This window comes from Haliotis rubra, unplaced genomic scaffold (assembly GCF_003918875.1).
Source record: "Haliotis rubra isolate DU_JTF1 unplaced genomic scaffold, ASM391887v1 Scf986, whole genome shotgun sequence".
NCBI lineage: Eukaryota > Metazoa > Mollusca > Gastropoda > Lepetellida > Haliotidae > Haliotis > Haliotis rubra.
Genome location: NW_025767730.1, coordinates 144,507 through 163,499, shown reverse-complemented (window position 1 = coordinate 163,499; position 18,993 = coordinate 144,507). Strand labels below are relative to the sequence as shown.

At 41.0% G+C, this 18,993-nt stretch overlaps 1 protein-coding gene and 1 long non-coding RNA gene across 2 annotated transcripts in view; both read left to right on the top strand.

Moving 5' to 3' along the window:
* LOC124265598 (endoplasmic reticulum metallopeptidase 1-like) overlaps nucleotides 1-6,335 on the top strand; it is a 49,493-nt gene extending 43,158 nt beyond the window's left edge. The window contains 5 exon segments of the mRNA XM_046700382.1: nucleotides 1,291-1,446; nucleotides 1,913-2,118; nucleotides 3,170-3,285; nucleotides 3,710-3,894; nucleotides 5,832-6,335. Of these exon segments, the coding sequence (XP_046556338.1) occupies nucleotides 1,291-1,446; nucleotides 1,913-2,118; nucleotides 3,170-3,285; nucleotides 3,710-3,894; nucleotides 5,832-6,002 (834 nt within the window). The 3' untranslated portion in view covers nucleotides 6,003-6,335.
* Nucleotides 6,336-13,217: 6,882 nt separating this feature from the next.
* LOC124265601 lies at nucleotides 13,218-15,231 on the top strand. The gene is made up of 2 exons (XR_006895491.1): nucleotides 13,218-14,567; nucleotides 14,630-15,231. It is a non-coding gene; the product is annotated as an uncharacterized LOC124265601 (long non-coding RNA).
* The last annotated feature ends 3,762 nt before the right edge of the window (nucleotides 15,232-18,993 follow it).

The window sequence follows — 18,993 nt, the reverse complement described above, 5'->3', positions numbered from 1 at the left end:
CTGTCTTCCTATTCCTTCTGAACCCTGTCTTCACAGTCCTTCTGAACCCTGTCTTCCTAGTCCTTCTGAACCCTGTCTTTACAGCCCTTCTGAACCCTGTCTTTACAGCCCTTCTGAACCCTGTCTTTACAGCCCTTCTGAACCCTGTCTTCCTAGTCCTTCTGAACCCTGTCTTCACAGTCCTTCTGAACCCTGTCTTCCTAGTCCTTCTGAACCCTGTCTTTACAGCCCTTCTGAACCCTGTCTTTACAGCCCTTCTGAACCCTGTCTTCCTATTCCTTCTGAACCCTGTCTTCACAGCCCTTCTGAACCCTGTCTTTACAGCCCTTCTGAACCCTGTCTTCACAGTCCTTCTGAACCCTGTCTTCCTAGTCCTTCTGAACCCTGTCTTCACAGTCTTTCTGAACCCTGTCTTCCTAGTCTTTCTGAACCCTGTCTTCCTAGTCCTTCTGAACCCTGTCTTCACAGTCCTTCTGAAACCTGTCTTCCTAGTCTTTCTGAACCCTGTCTTCCTAGTCCTTCTGAACCCTGTCTTTACAGCCCTTCTGAACCCTGTCTTCCTAGTCCTTCTGAACCCTGTCTTCCTAGTCCTTCTGAACCCTGTCTTCCTAGTCCTTCTGAACCCTGTCTTCCTAGTCTTTCTGAACACTGTCTTCACAGTCCTTCTGAACCCTGTCTTTACAGCCCTTCTCGACACAACCTTCACAGTCCTTCTGAACCCTGTCTTCCTAGTTCTTCTGAACCCTGTCTTTACAGCCCTTCTCGACACAGCCTTCACAGTCCTTCTCTAAATAACATTCACAGACCTTTCCAGCACAGCATTACAGGTAGGGCCTCCTCTGCAATCTTTTCAGTTCTCCTTTACACCACATTTTAGAAGGACAGGGAAGTGAAAGGTGAAAGGACCTACTTTAAAGGTGTTGTAAAGGTGAGTGAGTCCTCAACACAATCTTCACCACAATCTTCCCAGGCCTTCTCAACAGCCTTCCCAGTTCTTCTCTACACAGCCTCCAGCCTTCCCAGTGCACCAAGTCTCTGCACATGAAACAGATCTGTCAATACTGTCATTCCCTAATATACTGTATTTTGCTCTAGTAGGCATTACAACTGCTGCCATCCCTCGTCTTCAACTTACTTTCAAGCACACCTATGACAGTTAATGAAGGGATGTTATGTAGGCAAAAATGAGGCAGTTCTGTTGCCTTTTGTATCAAGAGCACTGTACGTTCACTACAGTGTGCATTATTATGCCAAGATCTACATGACTGATGTTTGCAACTGATGTTTCAGGCTGGTATGGTGTATCCGTCCAAGAAGATCGGTCGGATGGTGAGCTGCCTGGGTCTTCTGTCTATTGGTGGCTTCTTACTTGTGGTCCTCACACCGATGGGGTTCCCTTATTCAAACACTAATGAACAAAAGTCACAGCAGAGAACCGTTGTCATGGTGAGTTGCAACTGAATAACAAGCTGAATCATGTTGATGTCTAGAAGAGCATGTTTGATGTGTTTCCAGCAGCTGCAGCAGAACATTGCTGAAGTGTGGCCAGCTGCAGCAGAACATTGCTGATGTGTGGCCAGCTGAAGCAGAACATGGTTGATATGTAACCAGCTGCAGCAGAACATGGTTGATAAGTATCCTGCTGTAGCAAAACAGCTAATTTTTATCCTGCTGCAGCAACAAGGCTGATGTGTAACCAGCTGTAGTAGAACATGCTTGATGTGTAACCAGCTGTAGTAGAACATGCTTGATGTGTAACCAGCTGTATTAGAACATGTTTGATGTCTAATCAGCTGTAGTAGAACATGCTTGATGTGTAACCAGCTGTAGTAGAACATGTTTGATGTGTAACCAGCTGTAGTAGAACATGCTTGATGTGTGATGATTGGTTTTGTTCATGTTTGGTTTACAGCACATAGACAGACAGTTCCATGATCAATCCATGTCTGTGATAAAACGAGACTCCTCATTGTGGTATATTCCATTCGACTACAAAGGGCCCAAGCTATTGAAGAAGGAAGTTCCTGAACTATTTGCCGAGGCCAAGCCAGTCCACTGTGAAGGAGCCTACTGTGGAAGGCCATACCTCTACCCTGTCTTGCCACTCTTTGATGCAGTGTAAGTTGCCCAATGGGTATGTTGTCTAGTATGGTGTACATTGTCTCAAGGATGAGTTGTTCCATCACTGTGTAAGTTGTGTCAAGGGTATGTTTGGCCACAGTGTAAGTTGTGTCAAGGGTACATTGTTCCACCATAGTGTAAGTTGTTTTACCACAGTGTAAGTTGTCTCACCACAGTGTAAGTTGTCTCACCACAGTGTAAGTTGTCTCACCCCAGTGTAAGTTATCTCACCACAGTATAAGATGTCTCACCACAGTGTAATTTGTCTCACCATAGTGTAAGATGTCTCACCAAAGTGTAAGTTGTCTCACCACAGTGTACGTTGTCTCACCACAGTGTAAGATGTCTCACCACAGTGTAAGTTGTCTCACCATAGTGTAAGATGTCTCACCACAGTGTAAGTTGTCTCACCACAGTGTAAGATGTCTCACCACAGTGTAAGATGTCTCACCACAGTGTAAGTTGTTTCACCACAGTGTAAAATGTCTCATTAGTGTAAGTTGTCTCAAAGTTACATTGTCTCACCACAGTATAAGGTATCGCATTAGCGGAAGTTATCTCACTGGTGATGTGTACACATGTCAGGTAGTACAGTATGTGTTTATGCCCCGATACCTAGTGATGTTTGTGCCCTATACCCTGGCTTTCTTTATGCCCCGATACCTGGTGATGTTTGTGCCCTATACCCTGACTTTCTCTATGCCCCGATACCTGGTGATGTTTGTGCCCTATACCCTGACTTTCTCTATGCCCCGATACCTGGCGATGTTTGTGCCCTATACCCTGACTTTCTCTATGCCCTGATACCTGGTGATATTTGTGCCCTATACCCCGACTTTCTTTATGCCCCGATACCTGGTGATGTTTGTGCCTTATACTCTTTCTCTATGCCCCTATGTGGTATCTATGCGGGATACCACCATGTGTTGTCTATTCCCTGACACCCGGTGTCGTTCTTGCCCTGGTCCCTGTTGTTGTTAGTAATGTTAGTGACGTTACTGCCATGTGTTGTTCATGTCTTGACACCTGGTGTTCTCTACATCCGCAGTGACTCTCTGGATCTCCCTGCTCCAAGGCTGAATTTGACTCGGCGACTCTCAGTTAGCGTCACAAAGCGAGAGAAAATATCACCAGACCGAGTAAAGCTGTATTTCAGTGTTACTGGTAAGACTCATTCAAACACGTCTTTGTGTTTTTCATAACATAATAGTTGTGGGGTATCAATAGCCTAGTGGCAAGAAACAGCTGCAGCTACCATTATCCTTTGGTAGTGGGTTTGAATCCTGATTCGGTTATCTTTTTGTCTCTCCATATTGGTGGTTCTACAATATGTGTAACTTTCAGGATCAGTGACATTTTGGTTCTTCCTCACACATCGGTGTCACATGCCTCAATAATGCTATTGCAATCAGGGTCAAGCTTTGCCTCTGTCTCTCCCTCAGACATTGACACAAGCAGCTTCTGGCATCAATGGTGGCCACCTTGAGTTTGTATACAACAGGTAGAAATATTGTTTACTGTACATGCAGTAGATAGCGACAAGTTGTGTAGTAGGCCTGAATGTACCACTTACATGCTGCTTTGGCAGGTCCCGATCATATGAACTGCTACATCATGCCGAGGCCAGATGTCCGTGTCATCTGGTGGTCCATGGGCTCGCAGGACCCTCAGCCAGTCCGAACCAATGACCATCTGACTGAACCAACCTACTTCCTCTACCATGCCCACGGACATGAATCACAAGACAGTTGGGACTTTGCTGTGGAGTTTTATGTATGTACTACAATAATGATGACTGATATAATGATGATAATAGTTTGATTGATTTTCATTTGTGCTTTCTGGTACAAGAGTTATTTTTAGGGTGGTTTGCTTGTGTCGAGGCTCATGATGAGAACAAATCTCAGTGTTAAAGTTTGTTTTGTTGAATGTTCCGTAAAGCTGAATGGTACAGAAAGGTATGTGCCTTACCAATTGGACACAGGCTCAGGTTTTGAAGGGAAGGCTTTCTGAATGATCACTTGAGTTTATGTGTGGTGTGTTGAGACGAACACAACCCTGCAAAGTCCCTCACTTGGAGTGAGTGAGTTTTGTTTTATGCCGCTTTTAGCAATATTCTAGCTGGGGGACACCAGAAATGGGCTTCACACATTGTACCCATGTGGGGAATGGAACCAGGGCCTTCGGCGTGTTGGGCAAACGCTTTAACCGCTAGGCTACCTCACCGTCGCCGCACATCAATTGGATGAAAACACCACACATAAGCTATTTCCCTTACTTTGTAATGTTTACAACATGTGTTGGGTCAGTCAGTTGTATCATGCCAAGTTTCTCTCATTCAGGTCAGTCAGTTGTATTATGCCAAGTTTCTCTCATTCAGGTCTGTCAGTTGTATCATGCCAAGTTTCTCTCATTCAGGTCAGTCAGTTGTATCATGCCAAGTTTCTCTCATTCAGGTCAGTCAGTTGTATTATGCCAAGTTTCTCTCATTCAGGTCAGTCAGTTGTATCATGCCAAGTTTCTCTCATTCAGGTCAGTCAGTTGTATCATGCCAAGTTTCTCTCATTCAGGTCAGTCAGTTGTATCATGCCAAGTTTCTCTCATTCAGGTCAGTCAGTTGTATCATGCCAAGTTTCTCTCATTCAGGTCAGTCAGTTGTATTATGCCAAGTTTCTCTCATTCGGGTCAGTCAGTTGTATTATGCCAAGTTTCTCTCATTCAGGTCAGTCAGTTGTATTATGCCAAGTTTCTCTCATTCAGGTCAGTCAGTTGTATTATGCCAAGTTTCTCTCATTCAGGTCAGTCAGTTGTATCATGCCAAGTTTCTCTCATTCAGGTCAGTCAGTTGTATTATGCCAAGTTTCTCTCATTCAGGTCAGTCAGTTGTATCATGCCAAGTTTCTCTCATTCAGGTCAGTCAGTTGTATCATGCCAAGTTTCTCTCATTCAGGTCAGTCAGTTGTATCATGCCAAGTTTCTCTCATTCAGGTCAGTCAGTTGTATTATGCCAAGTTTCTCTCATTCGGGTCAGTCAGTTGTATCATGCCAAGTTTCTGTCATTCAGGTCAGTCAGTTGTATTATGCCAAGTTTCTCTCATTCCGGTCAGTCAGTTGTATCATGCCAAGTTTCTCTCATTCAGGTCAGTCAGTTGTATTATGCCAAGTTTCTCTCATTCAGGTCAGTCAGTTGTATCATGCCAAGTTTCTCTCATTCAGGTCAGTCAGTTGTATCATGCCAAGTTTCTCTCATTCAGGTCAGTCAGTTGTATTATGCCAAGTTTCTCTCATTCAGGTCAGTCAGTTGTATCATGCCAAGTTTCTCTCATTCAGGTCTGTCAGTTGTATCATGCCAAGTTTCTCTCATTCAGGTCAGTCAGTTGTATCATGCCAAGTTTCTCTCATTCAGGTCAGTCAGTTGTATCATGCCAAGTTTCTCTCATTCAGGTCAGTCAGTTGTATCATGCCAAGTTTCTCTCATTCAGGTCAGTCAGTTGTATCATGCCAAGTTTCTCTCATTCAGGTCAGTCAGTTGTATCATGCCAAGTTTCTCGCATTCCGGTCAGTCAGTTGTATCATGCCAAGTTTCTCTCATTCAGGTCAGTCAGTTGTATTATGCCAAGTTTCTCTCATTCGGGTCAGTCAGTTGTATCATGCCAAGTTTCTCTCATTCAGGTCAGCCAGTTGTATCATGCCAAGTTTCTCTCATTCAGGTCAGTCAAAAGAAGGACAAGTCGGACCCCATTGTGGATATGGGATTTGCTGGTCACTATCTCCATGGCAACAGTCAGAAGACAGAACACTTTCACAGATTTGTTTCCAAGCTGCCTGGGTGGGCGGTTGATGTGGGTTGGTCATGCACATATGATATGTTCACTCTGTAACCAACTGAGAATTCCGATGCAGGCAACTGCCAAGAATAAAATAACCTTGTATTTGAGTTACTAACTCACCTTGAATACATCAAGAACATTAAGAAGATGGAAAGGAAGGGAAACTTTCAGCAAACATCACATCAATGGATTCCCGAAGTCCAGCTTATCTGGATCTAACCCTTTCAACATTTTCTTTTTGTATCCACTTGTTAGATAATATTCCATACAATATAATAGAAACAGTTATAATATTGACACCTACTTTTGAAATTGCTGGGCTTTTCTTTGCAGAACCATAAGGGTTGATACTGGTTACTCATTTCAGGATGCTATTGAGAACTGTGATATCCCAGTTGGGACACGGTAGTTTCCTCTGCTGAACTACATATAATTACAGCATAATAGCCCTGCTGTCTTGGTAGTCGTACCATCTTACGACACTATGTTACCACAACTTACCTCAGTGGACAACCCTTGGGATACTTTCAAATCTTGGATCAGAGGCCTACGTCTTGTGGAAGAAGTTAGATGGTGATTACGTTCAAATATCTCCTGGAATATTTTGTTTGTTTGGGGATTTGTGAGATGGTTATAGTGCCTCATATTCCCAAATGTGACCTGCATAAATATCTGTAGCCATAACTTGCTTTACTTGTTGAACGTTATGTGTACATAATGAAATATCCCTCAGGTTGTACAGTAATCTTACAATAATTGTTGATATATCCCATGGGATGAACAATAAGTATCACAGCAAATGGATACATATTGGATATTTCCCTTTGAGGTAAACAATCACTGTGTCAACAATTTGATATAATAGTGATATTTCCTTTTGGTTGAACAATAATGTTACACAAACTAATAACAAGTTGATGTTTCCCACAGACTGATCAGTAATATGACAACAAATCAATAACTTGTTTGGAAACTGTTTTTTTATAAGTGAGCATGTGGAAGTCTTTTTATTATGTATTTGTATAAGTTCTTTGAAAATAATTCTATTTTTATCAGTGGATAGTGATTTGTTTCAGGTATTGATGAATATACATGACCTGTTCTTGGAAATTATACTATCTTTACTTTGTTATGTTTAATATATTTATTTTGTCTGTTAAGTTAGCGTTAAAATCAGCAGTATTTCAGCAATAATTTGTCATATGACTAACCTATTGAAATAATTTTATCACTCAATATTTGGCATGTGATATAGAATTATCAAAATTTAAATAATTGAAAGAAACCTGATGCTGACATGCAAACTGTAAATATATATGACTGTTTGTGTTCGTCCTTGTGGTAATCCATAGAACTGGACCAGTCAATGGTAGAATTAAGGTTGTCCTGGGTCTGTAATGTTGACAGCTGCAGTATGTGGCCCTGACCACAACATCTGTAATAGTTTAGCTTTAGGACAAGAACCCATTATACTTTCAGTTCTACCCAAGAACATACTTTCAGTTCTACATTATACTTTCAGTTCTACCCCACAACATCTGTAATAGTTTAGCTTTAGGACAAGAACCCATTATACTTTCAGTTCTACCCCACAACATCTGTAATAGTTTAGCTTTAGGACAAGAACCCATTATACTTTCAGTTCTACCCCACAACATCTGTAATAGTTTAGCTTTAGGACAAGAACCCATTCTACTTTCCGTTCTAAAGTCAACCACTGGGTTGTATAACCCAGGAAGACAGCCAACATATCAAACATTTTCTTTATCTATCACATAACCTATTTGTACATGATTTATTACTTGTTGTTTGCTCATTTTTATATATAAGAGGTTATTTACTTTTTATCATATTTACAAATATAGTTTTAGATAGTGGAAGTTTGTAGCCAAATTTGTCCTTTGCACAAACTGGTTTGTAAACATCATGGTTTCCACAGTATACTGTCACCTGGTTTCCATAGATACGTACCTACAATAATAGCTAAACCACTGTTTTTATACTGTATATTTTTTACTGTTAATATTTACCATATCAGTTGCTCTGTGTAAAAACTGACTGCTAAGCATTTATGTACAGTGTGTACACACTATGAAGAGACTGCTTTGTGTGTGAGGGGGTGATGGGCCTGGGAGACAGAAGTTGGTATTTATTAGTGTTTGTCTTGTGGTGAGTACACCTTGTGGTGAGTACACCTTGTGGTGAGTACACCTTTCTCTGGTGTCTAAGTGTACAGTTTCAGTCCATATTTATATTTGAGCATTTCAATTTTAAATTATTATTTTGTTCAAGTTTTGATGGAAGCAAAGTTCAATTACTTCTACGCATGGAATGGTTTCCAGTTCTTGTGTATCGCTCCATGTGGGTTTACAAGCATATGAACCAAGCGATGTGTGTCAACATCAATGATAGCTGTATACAGCAATACTGATATCTGTATACAACATTGTCCACATTTGTATATGCCATTATCCATATATGTATACAGCAGCATCAGTATACATCAATGATGTTTGTATATAGCATTATAGATAGCATCATGCATTATCAGCGCTGTAGATGACATTGTCACTGTCTAATGCTAACTCATTGATGACTGTACACAGCTTTATATGTATCTATACAGCACTTTGACTGTGTTGAGTATTCTATGATATTTCAGAGTTTGAAAGATGTCTTAACAACATAATCTCAGACTTAACCCATAACTTTGAACTTGCCTGATTTTGCCCAGCATCACTGCCATGTTTTGTCTAGCCACTATTCCATGCTCTAGGTACTTCCATCAGTTGTTGATTTCCTCTACACTGAAGTGGATAAAGGACATTCTATTTTACCATGTGAGTTTATCGTAAATCTTCCTGCAAACATGAGGGGTTTTCTGTAACTTTAAATATTTAACTGATAACAGTTGTATGATTATTATCCCCCTCAACACGTTTTGCGGGGGGTATTAAAATGGACTCCGTCCGTCCGTCCGTCCATGCACATTTGTCTTTTCCGGAGCAGAACTCTAAAACCGTTCAATATGTCTTCACCAAACTTGGCACATAGATAGATCTGGTGGTGTACTGGTGCCTTTTGGTAGTTTTGGAATTGTGAATAAAACATTTTTGGCGTTTCCATGGCAACAAATTTGACTTAGCCTGAAATTGGTGATAGTGCTGCTTTCTGGAGCAGAACTTTAAAAACCTTTCAATACTCTCCTTCCACTTTTCTATATACACACCTAAATATTTGACATAATCATAACTCGTAGACATAATCATGAAGCGTATTTTGCCATTGCGGGGGATATTGATGACTTTGTCTTCTTGTCATGTAATGCCACTGCGATTTAATGTCCCTCCAGGTCAGAGTTTTTATTATCGTTTTTTGTTGGTATTTTTTTTAATTCACTGATCTGTTAAGTATAAACGTGTTGATTCATTATGCATTATTGAGTGTATCCTCCTGGAAAGATGGATGTACTCTGAAGAATTCAGTCTAATACTGCAAGTTAGTCACTCTAACTTCAGTATAATAATAGCAATCATGTACATTATTCATGCACACATATTTATTTCCAGAAGGTGATGCATGACTGTCATTGTATTTGTCACACTGGCCACCTGTAGATTCAATACACTGGTGCCACACCCTCATGTCGGGCCAGGTCAGTCACTGCTGCTAGTGGTTGTGTCATCTGAAGGCATGGTCCAGTCTTCTTGTGATAGTCAGTTTCCTCTCAGTATCGGAGAAGCCGTTTTTGCTGTGCAGAAACTTGTTCATTTTAAGGACACAGTTTGTTTTCTTTGATGGGCATTTTAGAAGTTCAGGTGATGAAGAACGATAATAATTTTATGGATATACAACTTCTTTATTCTGTAAAAGGCAATGTTTCGACATATTTGTATCAAGAGCATTCACTATGCAGCCTGAATTGATCTGCTGAATTTGAAATATTCTAAAAAAGTAAAAGATTGAAAGTTTAGGGTCTCACATATGAATATGTATGTAACAATACATCTTTCCGCGATATAATACATAGATAAGATCATGTAAATCTGACGTTCTGGCAGATAGACATGTGACAATCCAGTGGAGTGCGTACCTTTAGGACCTCCCAGTCTACTCACTGAAATCCATTCACGACATCATGTCGGTTCTAACCAATTGTGTCTGTAGTGTGTATTGACGTAACGTCTGCTACTTGAAGTCACGATGAAACCTTTTTGGCAGCTGCTCAAAGACTTTCAGATCTTTAGTGTGTGCCCCTGAATACTGCTGCACATTGCCCCGACTTCATCTGGGCATACCACTGTTCCAGGGCTTTCAGGTCCTATCTGTGTATCCCCACATACTGCTGCTTGTTGACCAAACTAGAGTGCTTTCATGTGTGCATCATACATCTACTACACATGGAAGGTAATCATGGCCACTTCAAAAAGTCCATGTTTATCACTGCTTTTGTAACCAGTATTGTATATGTAGGACAAATACGGTATGTTAGAAGATATAACTTAAAATCTCTAATTAGGTTGATATGCAGGTACTATAAAATCAATCTAAAACAAAGTTTGCTCAATATTCTGTGGTATTTTGTAAAAACAAACAAGACTATATTCTCATGTGGCCTATTGGCAGTCAGATTAATTAGTACAGATGTAATTATTTGGCTCAACTGAAATGGCTCCGGTGATCTCATGGAGAGCTCAAATGTATATTTTAAATTGATATCTAATACACTGTTTTCAAAAGAAAGGGCTTGCTTCAGGCACAGGGCATATCCTGAGCTTCCTGCTGTTTTCTGTACACTCGTATACTTCAATGATAATTATATATACTGTTATTCACATATTTTAACTGTAGCCTTTTGGGACAACACCCAGTCAGAGCATGTAATGTAGGTGTCTCCAATCTGTTGAATTCCATTGAGTGACTACTTTGTCCCTGTTGGTATTAACAGTTGTGACAGCCTGCTAATTTAACCATATTTGTTGAATGGTAGGATAAGATTAACTTTAACAGAGCAGCCTAAAATGTCAGAATATTTACCTTAGAGCTATAATGTACCTGATGTAGTTGTGGTTCAACATCAAGGCAACCTTATTCCTAAGGTGATCACAACTCCCATACCTTAACATACAACTATACAGCTGATGTAGCAGTAGGTTTGTTTTCTACAGTCACACCATTTTTTAAGATTTCCAGTCTTTACATCCAGCTCAGTGAAACATTTCTATCATTCCTTGAACTATTGATGGAGGAGAAGATCCCGGTGAAATCCTCATGAAGTGCACCATGTCTGGTGTGAAGGCATCCTGAGCTGTCTGGGCTGATGTACAGTGTTCTGAGAGACATGGGCATCATCATGCTCTCGTGTTGTTGGTATTACATGCAATATGGCTTATTACATAATTACATAGCTCTATGCAATCATCACTACAGGGATATTTTTCTTACCAAAGTTGCACAATTGCCTATCACTGTTTTTGGTTATTGTGCTGATGTAACCATGCAATGTTGTGTTGACATATGCCAATACCTATAGTAGGAAAGCTACAAGGATGTGTATGCATTTAATTGTTGGAACTGTTTTTCACAATATCAATGGCTAGCATAACACTAAGAAAGTGACTGAACTGATAGAAATGACAGTGTGACTGGTTATCTGAAGCGTGACCAGGGCAAGGAAGTGACTGGTAACACTGTTGTATTAGGTGCTTTGTTGATTTCTTTTAACTTCTTTCAGCCACACATTTGAATGAGATATCTTTATACCTCAGCAAATTTTGTCACAGAAGTTTGATCAGGTCAATGCTTACCACAGAAACACTGATGTTTGACAGGGACAATAACATGCTTACCATAGAAACACTGATGTTTGACAGGGACAATGAAACATGCTTTTGACCAATAGAAACAAACTGATGTTTGACAGGGACAATAACATGCTTACCACAGAAACACTGATGTTTGACAGGGACAATAACATGCTTACCACAGAAACACTGATGTTTGACAGGGACAATAACATGCTTACTTGTAAAAACACTGATGTTTGACAGGGACAATAACATGCTTACCACAGAAACACTGATGTTTGACAGGGACAATAACATGCTTACCACAGAAACACTGATGTTTGACAGGGACAATAACATGCTTACCACAGAAACACTGATGTTTGACAGGGACAATAACAGCTTACCACAGAAACACTGATAACAATAACATGCTTACCACAGAAACACTGATGTTTGACAGGGACAATAACATGCTTACCATGTAAAACAATAACACTTACCATAGATGTGTTTGACAGGGACAATAACATGCTTACCATAGAAACACTGATGTTTGACAGGGACAATAACATGCTTACCACAGAAACACTGATGTTTGACAGGGACAATAACATGCTTACCACAGAAACACTGATGTTTGACAGGGACAATAACATGCTTACCATAGAAACACTGATGTTTGACAGGGACAATAACATGCTTACCACAGAAACACTGATGTTTGACAGGGACAATAACATGCTTACCATGGAAACACTGATGTTTGACAGGGACAATAACATGCTTACCATAGAAACACTGATGTTTGACGGACAATAACATGGTTACCATGGAAACACTGATGTTTGTTTGCAATGACAATGCCGATATAGTTGTTAAGAACCTCTGGTGCCACACATGTAACATTCACGGACAGACTGCGGTCTACCACAACATGTGGGTATCTTACAATGACCTCCTGCCTTATGAGGAAACTCAGAGCACCCAGGTGCCAGGCACACTGTCCAGTTGTATGGTTGTAGGCCATTGCAAGAGATATGTTTCTATCTTCTTATGTTTCTATCTTCTTATGTTTCATTGTATGCATTTATGATGTGCTTTTACAAGTTGTTTTTGTAGATTTTGTCAATATTGTGTGCAGGATGCTGTGAAAGTTGCTTATAGACGTTGTTGTTCATGAAAGTTTTACATACATGACATACTTGCTCATGATGCCTCTTTCTGTCACTGGCAGATACAAGAATAATATATCAGGTGTAATCTAGGTTTCTGGAATACAGGAGACGTTTCATGCAGCTTAGTCCATTTCACTGACTGTTTGCCTTGAGCAAAATGATTGTGATGATAATAATGAAAATGATGCAATCATTATTACATTCTGCATTCCCAACATGCTCCTACCCTTGGGTGTATTCCCAACATACATCTACATTCGGGTGTATTCCCAACATACACTTACAGTAGGGTGTATTCCCAACATGCATCTCATTTGAGTGTATTCACAACATACACTTACAGTAAGGTGTATTCTCAACATACACTAGGGGTGTATTCCCAACATACACTTACACTAGGGTGTATTCCCAATGTACACTTACATGAATGTGTATTCCCAACATGCATCCACCTTTGGGTGTATTCCCAACATAAACTTACACAAGGGTGTATTCCCAACATGCATCTACCCTTGGGTGTATTCCCAACACACTGTTACACCAGGGTGTGTTCACAACCTACACTTACAACAGTATGTATTCCCAATGTACACTTACAACAGTGTGTTTTTTCAACATGCACCAATACCTGTGTTTATTCCCAACATACACTTACGCCAGTGTGCATTTCTGAAACCTAAGACGTAGTTGTGCTTCATGTAAAATACAGGGCCACCAACAGAATTAAGCATGAAAGTTACACCCATGTTCATACAACCTGTTGTAGGGTTATTGTTTCACAATTTACATAAGTGCAGCAGGTATGTAAAATGTAAACAGGCCAGTAACGATTGGCCAGCTAAACTCTGTGTTGTGAACATTGTTAGCATTCCAAGTGATCAGTTTACAAGACTGTCTTACATGTCATGTCAGTGTAAGCTCACCTCAGTAATACATAGTGGAGATGTAGGGTCAACTCGCATAAGACACCTCCATTTAACCAGCCTTTGAAATTCATTTGGTTTATGTTCCAAAGGACTAGTGTAAACCTTGTGGCATTGGTTCTCAGAGTAGTTGCAGTTCCTGCTTAAAGAAGACAAGAATGTTTGATATGTTCACATTTTCTGTCAGATTTATTCATCACAATTTAAGCATTGAGAACTGTTCCAGAATGGTCATGCTAAAATGTTCCTATTCAACAAGGATGACCATCACCGGAGTTTCACTTGTTCTCAACATAATTTTGCTTGTGGACTCTCCAAAGCTGGTTAACTACTAGTCAAAAGCTTGATGGGGTAGTCTAATCCAGTGATCGTAACATGGGCAGATACGTTACGGTTCATTGGTGATGGTGTAGATGTATTAAGTATTGTCTTGTTTGGAATATTTCAATGATGGGCTGTTTGTGAAGGACTGTGTATTATTCTTGTGACTCTTTAAGTGTTTGTGTCATAGTAGTCATCTTGTGTCTGGTAGACAGGAAATATTGGAGAATGTGATAGAAATCCTATCATATGGTGCCAGAAATTATATCCATTGACATGACAAGAACGTGTCAGAATGTCATCGAGAAAGTTTACCTGTTGACATGTAACATGAGAATACCTGAGTACAGATGTTATATCTTTGTAAGAAATTGCATTTTGTAGAAATGTAACTGCATGTATCAACAGGTAACTGTGGGACCAATGTTCCCTTGTCCACAAGGACATGCTGATTGATCATGTGTCAACAGGTAACTGTGGGACCAATGTTCCCTTGTCCACAAGGACATACTGATCGATCATGTGTCAACAGGCAACTGTGGGACCAATGTTCCCTTGTCCACAAAGACATGCTGATCAATCATGTGTCATACCAATGTAGGTTAAACCCCTGTCAGTGACTAGCTTCCGGACACAACTCATCTGGAGATGAAAGGCAAAAGATAACACAAACATTGAATTTTCATGGGTTTGTTTTTGTTTGTCAATGAACCCAGCTAGTGTATAATAGAATTGAAATGGCTGACCCAGGACACAGGCTGGCCAGGTCAAGAGTGCATGTAAGAAAAAAGGAGATTTGGTTTGATGTGGGTTTTGTATCTCAGCTTACCAAGAGCCAAGATCTAGGTAGTGTCTGGAAACGCCTAGGTTTGTGAAGTTGAATTTAACTTATTAGGTCACGAAACAGATTCCATTTCAAAGACAATGTCAACTACAGGTCTGTGACCCATAAGAGTCAAACGTTTAATGTTTATCTTCTGTGTGGATTTACAATACACAGCTTCCGATTGTCTTTCTTCAACTATGTAGTACACAATTCATGTCACTGAATGATTAAAACATTTCTCTGATATTATTGTGTTTTGTCATGATTCTGTTGATCCATCAATGGCCAAGTAGGCCTAGTCGCCAAGGCAATATTCACAGTGCAGAATCCCTATTTGCCATGAGGATATGTCCAAGTTTGCCATCACCATACCCATGCTCATGGATTTCACCAAATTGGTAAACACTTATTGATAAAACTTGAAATATTGTTCAAAGGAACATTTAACCAAGTTCTCTTACTATTGACTCTCTGGTTCATCGTTGTGTCGTGATGTGATCATACATTCCATGCTGGACACAGAAAGTTCCCAATGATGGCAATGCTGTAATAGGCAGCGATTTCAGGCACTGACTGGACTGAACCAAGAGTGTCCCATATGTGTTGTAAATACTGTATGGTATTGAAGCGCCATCACACAGGGCAGCACAGCTCTGTGTTGAACGTACTGTATGGTATTGAAGCGCCATCACACAGGGCAGCACAGCTCTGTGTTGAACGTACTGTATGGTATTGAAGCGCCATCACACAGGGCAGCACAGCTCTGTGTTGAACGTACTGTATGGTTATCTCTGAATTCTGCCATGAGACAGTCACTGTATTCCTGAAACATTGCTGTGACCATGTAAACTTGTAGGTCACTACCGCGGCATAATTGAACACTGGATCGGGTGGTCAGGCTCGCTGACTTGGTTGACACATGTCATCGGTTCCCAATTGCGCAGATCGATGCTCATGCTGTTGATCACTGGATTGTCTAGTCCAGACTCGATTATTTACAGACCGCCGTCATATAGCTGGAATATTGCTGGGTGCGGCGTAAAACTAAACTCACTCATAATTGAACAATAATGCTTTGGTAAAATGGATGCTGGGGCGACTGATTTAAATATCTTCCACCAAAGTTAACCGATGCTGCTATGTATAAGACTTGGGCATGCGTTTAAAGTGGTTCGGGACATCTGCACTGTGAAAGCGAAACATTCCTTGAAGGCGTGGTACCTGCTGTAGCTGAGTACATATATTAGCATGTAAGAAGTTCTTTATGTCGGCATTACAACACCAACTTGTATGGTGAATGTGGAAGATATCAACTTTACATCAATTCTCATTCTGGATACATAGGATACTGGTTCAAACTACTGACATGCTTGAAAAGTGTCTCCCAAAAACATCTCGTAAGATGTTGTTCAATCTAGATAATTTTGGTTGTATAACATGGGCATCAGATATAAGGTATCTGCTCTTTTCATATGGGTTTCGATGTGTGTGGCTTTTCCAGGTTGTTGATATGTTTCGTCAGGAAGTTCTAGAATTATTGAGAAGGAGAGACAATAGGCAGCATACCCATAACGGTATCTCACTACAGGTAATAGAATTATAAAGTAGCCACACTTTATGGATAAGAACTTCGTCGTTATACTGTAATAGCGACGTGGGCGGTGGGGTAGCCTAGTGGTTAAAGCGTTGGCTCGTCACGCCGAAGACCCGGGTTCGAATCCCCACATGGGTACAATGTGTGAAGCCCATTTCTGGTGTCCCCCGCCGTGATGTTGCTGGAATATTGCTAAAAGCGGCGTAAAACCAAACCTCAGTCAGTCAGTGTAATAGCGACGTTTAATGTTGAATTGTCTTGAGCATTTAAGGGTGCTTTACCAGGCATAAAACACACAGGGTGGAAGCGTTGTGCACGCAAAGTGTGAAGTTGCCCCAAAAGCAACTGCCTTTTCCTCGCTGGACAGTGAAAGAAGAACATGTGGCGCAAGAGTAATGGTAAGTTTTCCCTCGCACTTTCATTATTTTGCCATTTGGCAGACAAGTCTAGAAATTTACAGATCTTTTTATAATAGCTTGACACCTTCTCTATTTATTGCAATTGCGCTTTAAGCGAGGGGCACCCTCCTGAGTGTCGAAACAAGATCGCGGAAAATGATCCTTTCAACACAAAATATGACAGCCTCATCAGCAGACACGCCTTTTTTCACTGTCAATTCTTAGATACAGTTGTCTTAGGTCTTCATTCACATTTAGGCTTTAATGCGTCAGTATGTTTTTGGTTATTTGTGTGGATCGAGCTTCGTAGAAAAGGACACATGTCAGATGCTATTATATGTGGCGACTCGGGGCTGGTCAGCGGCATGGAAGAGGAAGCCCTAGGACTTCCCCAACCCTGCCCTCTGACTGCAAGCCCTGATGTCCACCAAGACGTGCCCTTCTTCATCCTTCGCACTCAAGAACTACTTCATGAAGCCATACAGCAGAAGAAGGATGTCCAAGAAGGAGGGACTCTCAAGAGGGAGAAGAATGGTGGAAAATGACTTTGGGATCCTGGCCAATAGATTCAGGTGTCTCTAGGGCAGAAGCCCAATCCTGTGAAAGATATAGTGGAGGCGGCAGTGGACTCTGCACAACCTATTGAGGCTGAGGCATCCACGTATTGCAGCACAATAGGCGGACCATGAGGATGAAAACCACCATGGCATCACAGGGGCATGGAGGACCAGACCAAGTGGACTGACTAGATGTGGATCAACCTCCGCACCTCGCAAATCAGTCATAGCAAATGCGAAGGATCAGAGGGAATTCCTGAAGGCGCAGTTGTTCTCATTTCCAGTACTCGTAACAGATCGTGAGCGTCCGTGCAAAAACGTCAATATTCGTATCTACTTGAATTTACCCGTATCAACTCGTATCTGCTCTTGAGTCATTCGTGTCAGGTTGTTAGCAATGGATACCCGACAGAGCGTCACAGATCGTGGGAGATCGCAACATATCTCAACAGAGCGTGGTGTTTGTCTTGTCCACGATTGATTCCGAACACTACGATTTCTAAGCACGATTAGATCCTATATGTTGTGCTTTGTTATGATGCAATACTATCTGATACGATGATTACGATTGACAATTAATTGTGTTGATCGTAGAAATTTTTTGAACTGTCCAAAATTTTACTACTATCAACAAGATTGCCACAAATGACCTCAAGATCTGATAAGATCTGATAGGATCACCACGATTAGTCCACAATTAAGACCACGATTTCAATCGTGGCGCGAATCGTGGTGGTGTGAACATAGCATTAAGGGATCCATCACAACAACTACCGTTTCAATTGCCAAGTCAGTGAAAAAGGGTATCAACAACTGTGGAATTTCGACAGTTCATGCTCTAAAATCCATGCAACTACATGGACAGTTACTTCAACGTAAACATTCAACTCAATGGACAGTTTCAACACAACTCCATATAAAATGTACAGTTCGATTTTCGACGATAACTGAAAAAATACTGACGCATTAAAGCCTAAACTGTGAACGAAGACCTACAATAACTATATCTAAGAACTGACAGCAAAAAAAGGCGTGTCTGCTGATGAGGTTGTCATATTTCGTGTTGAAACGATCATTTTCCGCGATCTTGTTTGGAGGGTGCCCTCGCTTAACGCTCAATTGCAATAAATAGAGAGGGTGTCGAGCTACTAGAAAAAGATGTGTAAATTTCTAGAGCAGTCTGCCTAATGGCAAAGCCTGATATACTTGCAAAATAATGAAAATGCGAGGAAAACTTACCATTACTCTTGCGCCACATGTTCTTCTTTCACTGTCCAGCGAGGAAATGGCAGTTGCTTTTGGGGCAACGCCACATTTCGCGTGGACAGCCCTTCCGACCTGTGAAACAAGACGTCTCGCTCTGCCACACCTCAAAGCAGGCTCGCTGACTTGGTTGACACATCGGATGCCAGTTGCGCAGATCGATACTCATGCTGTTGATTACTGGATTGTCTGGTCC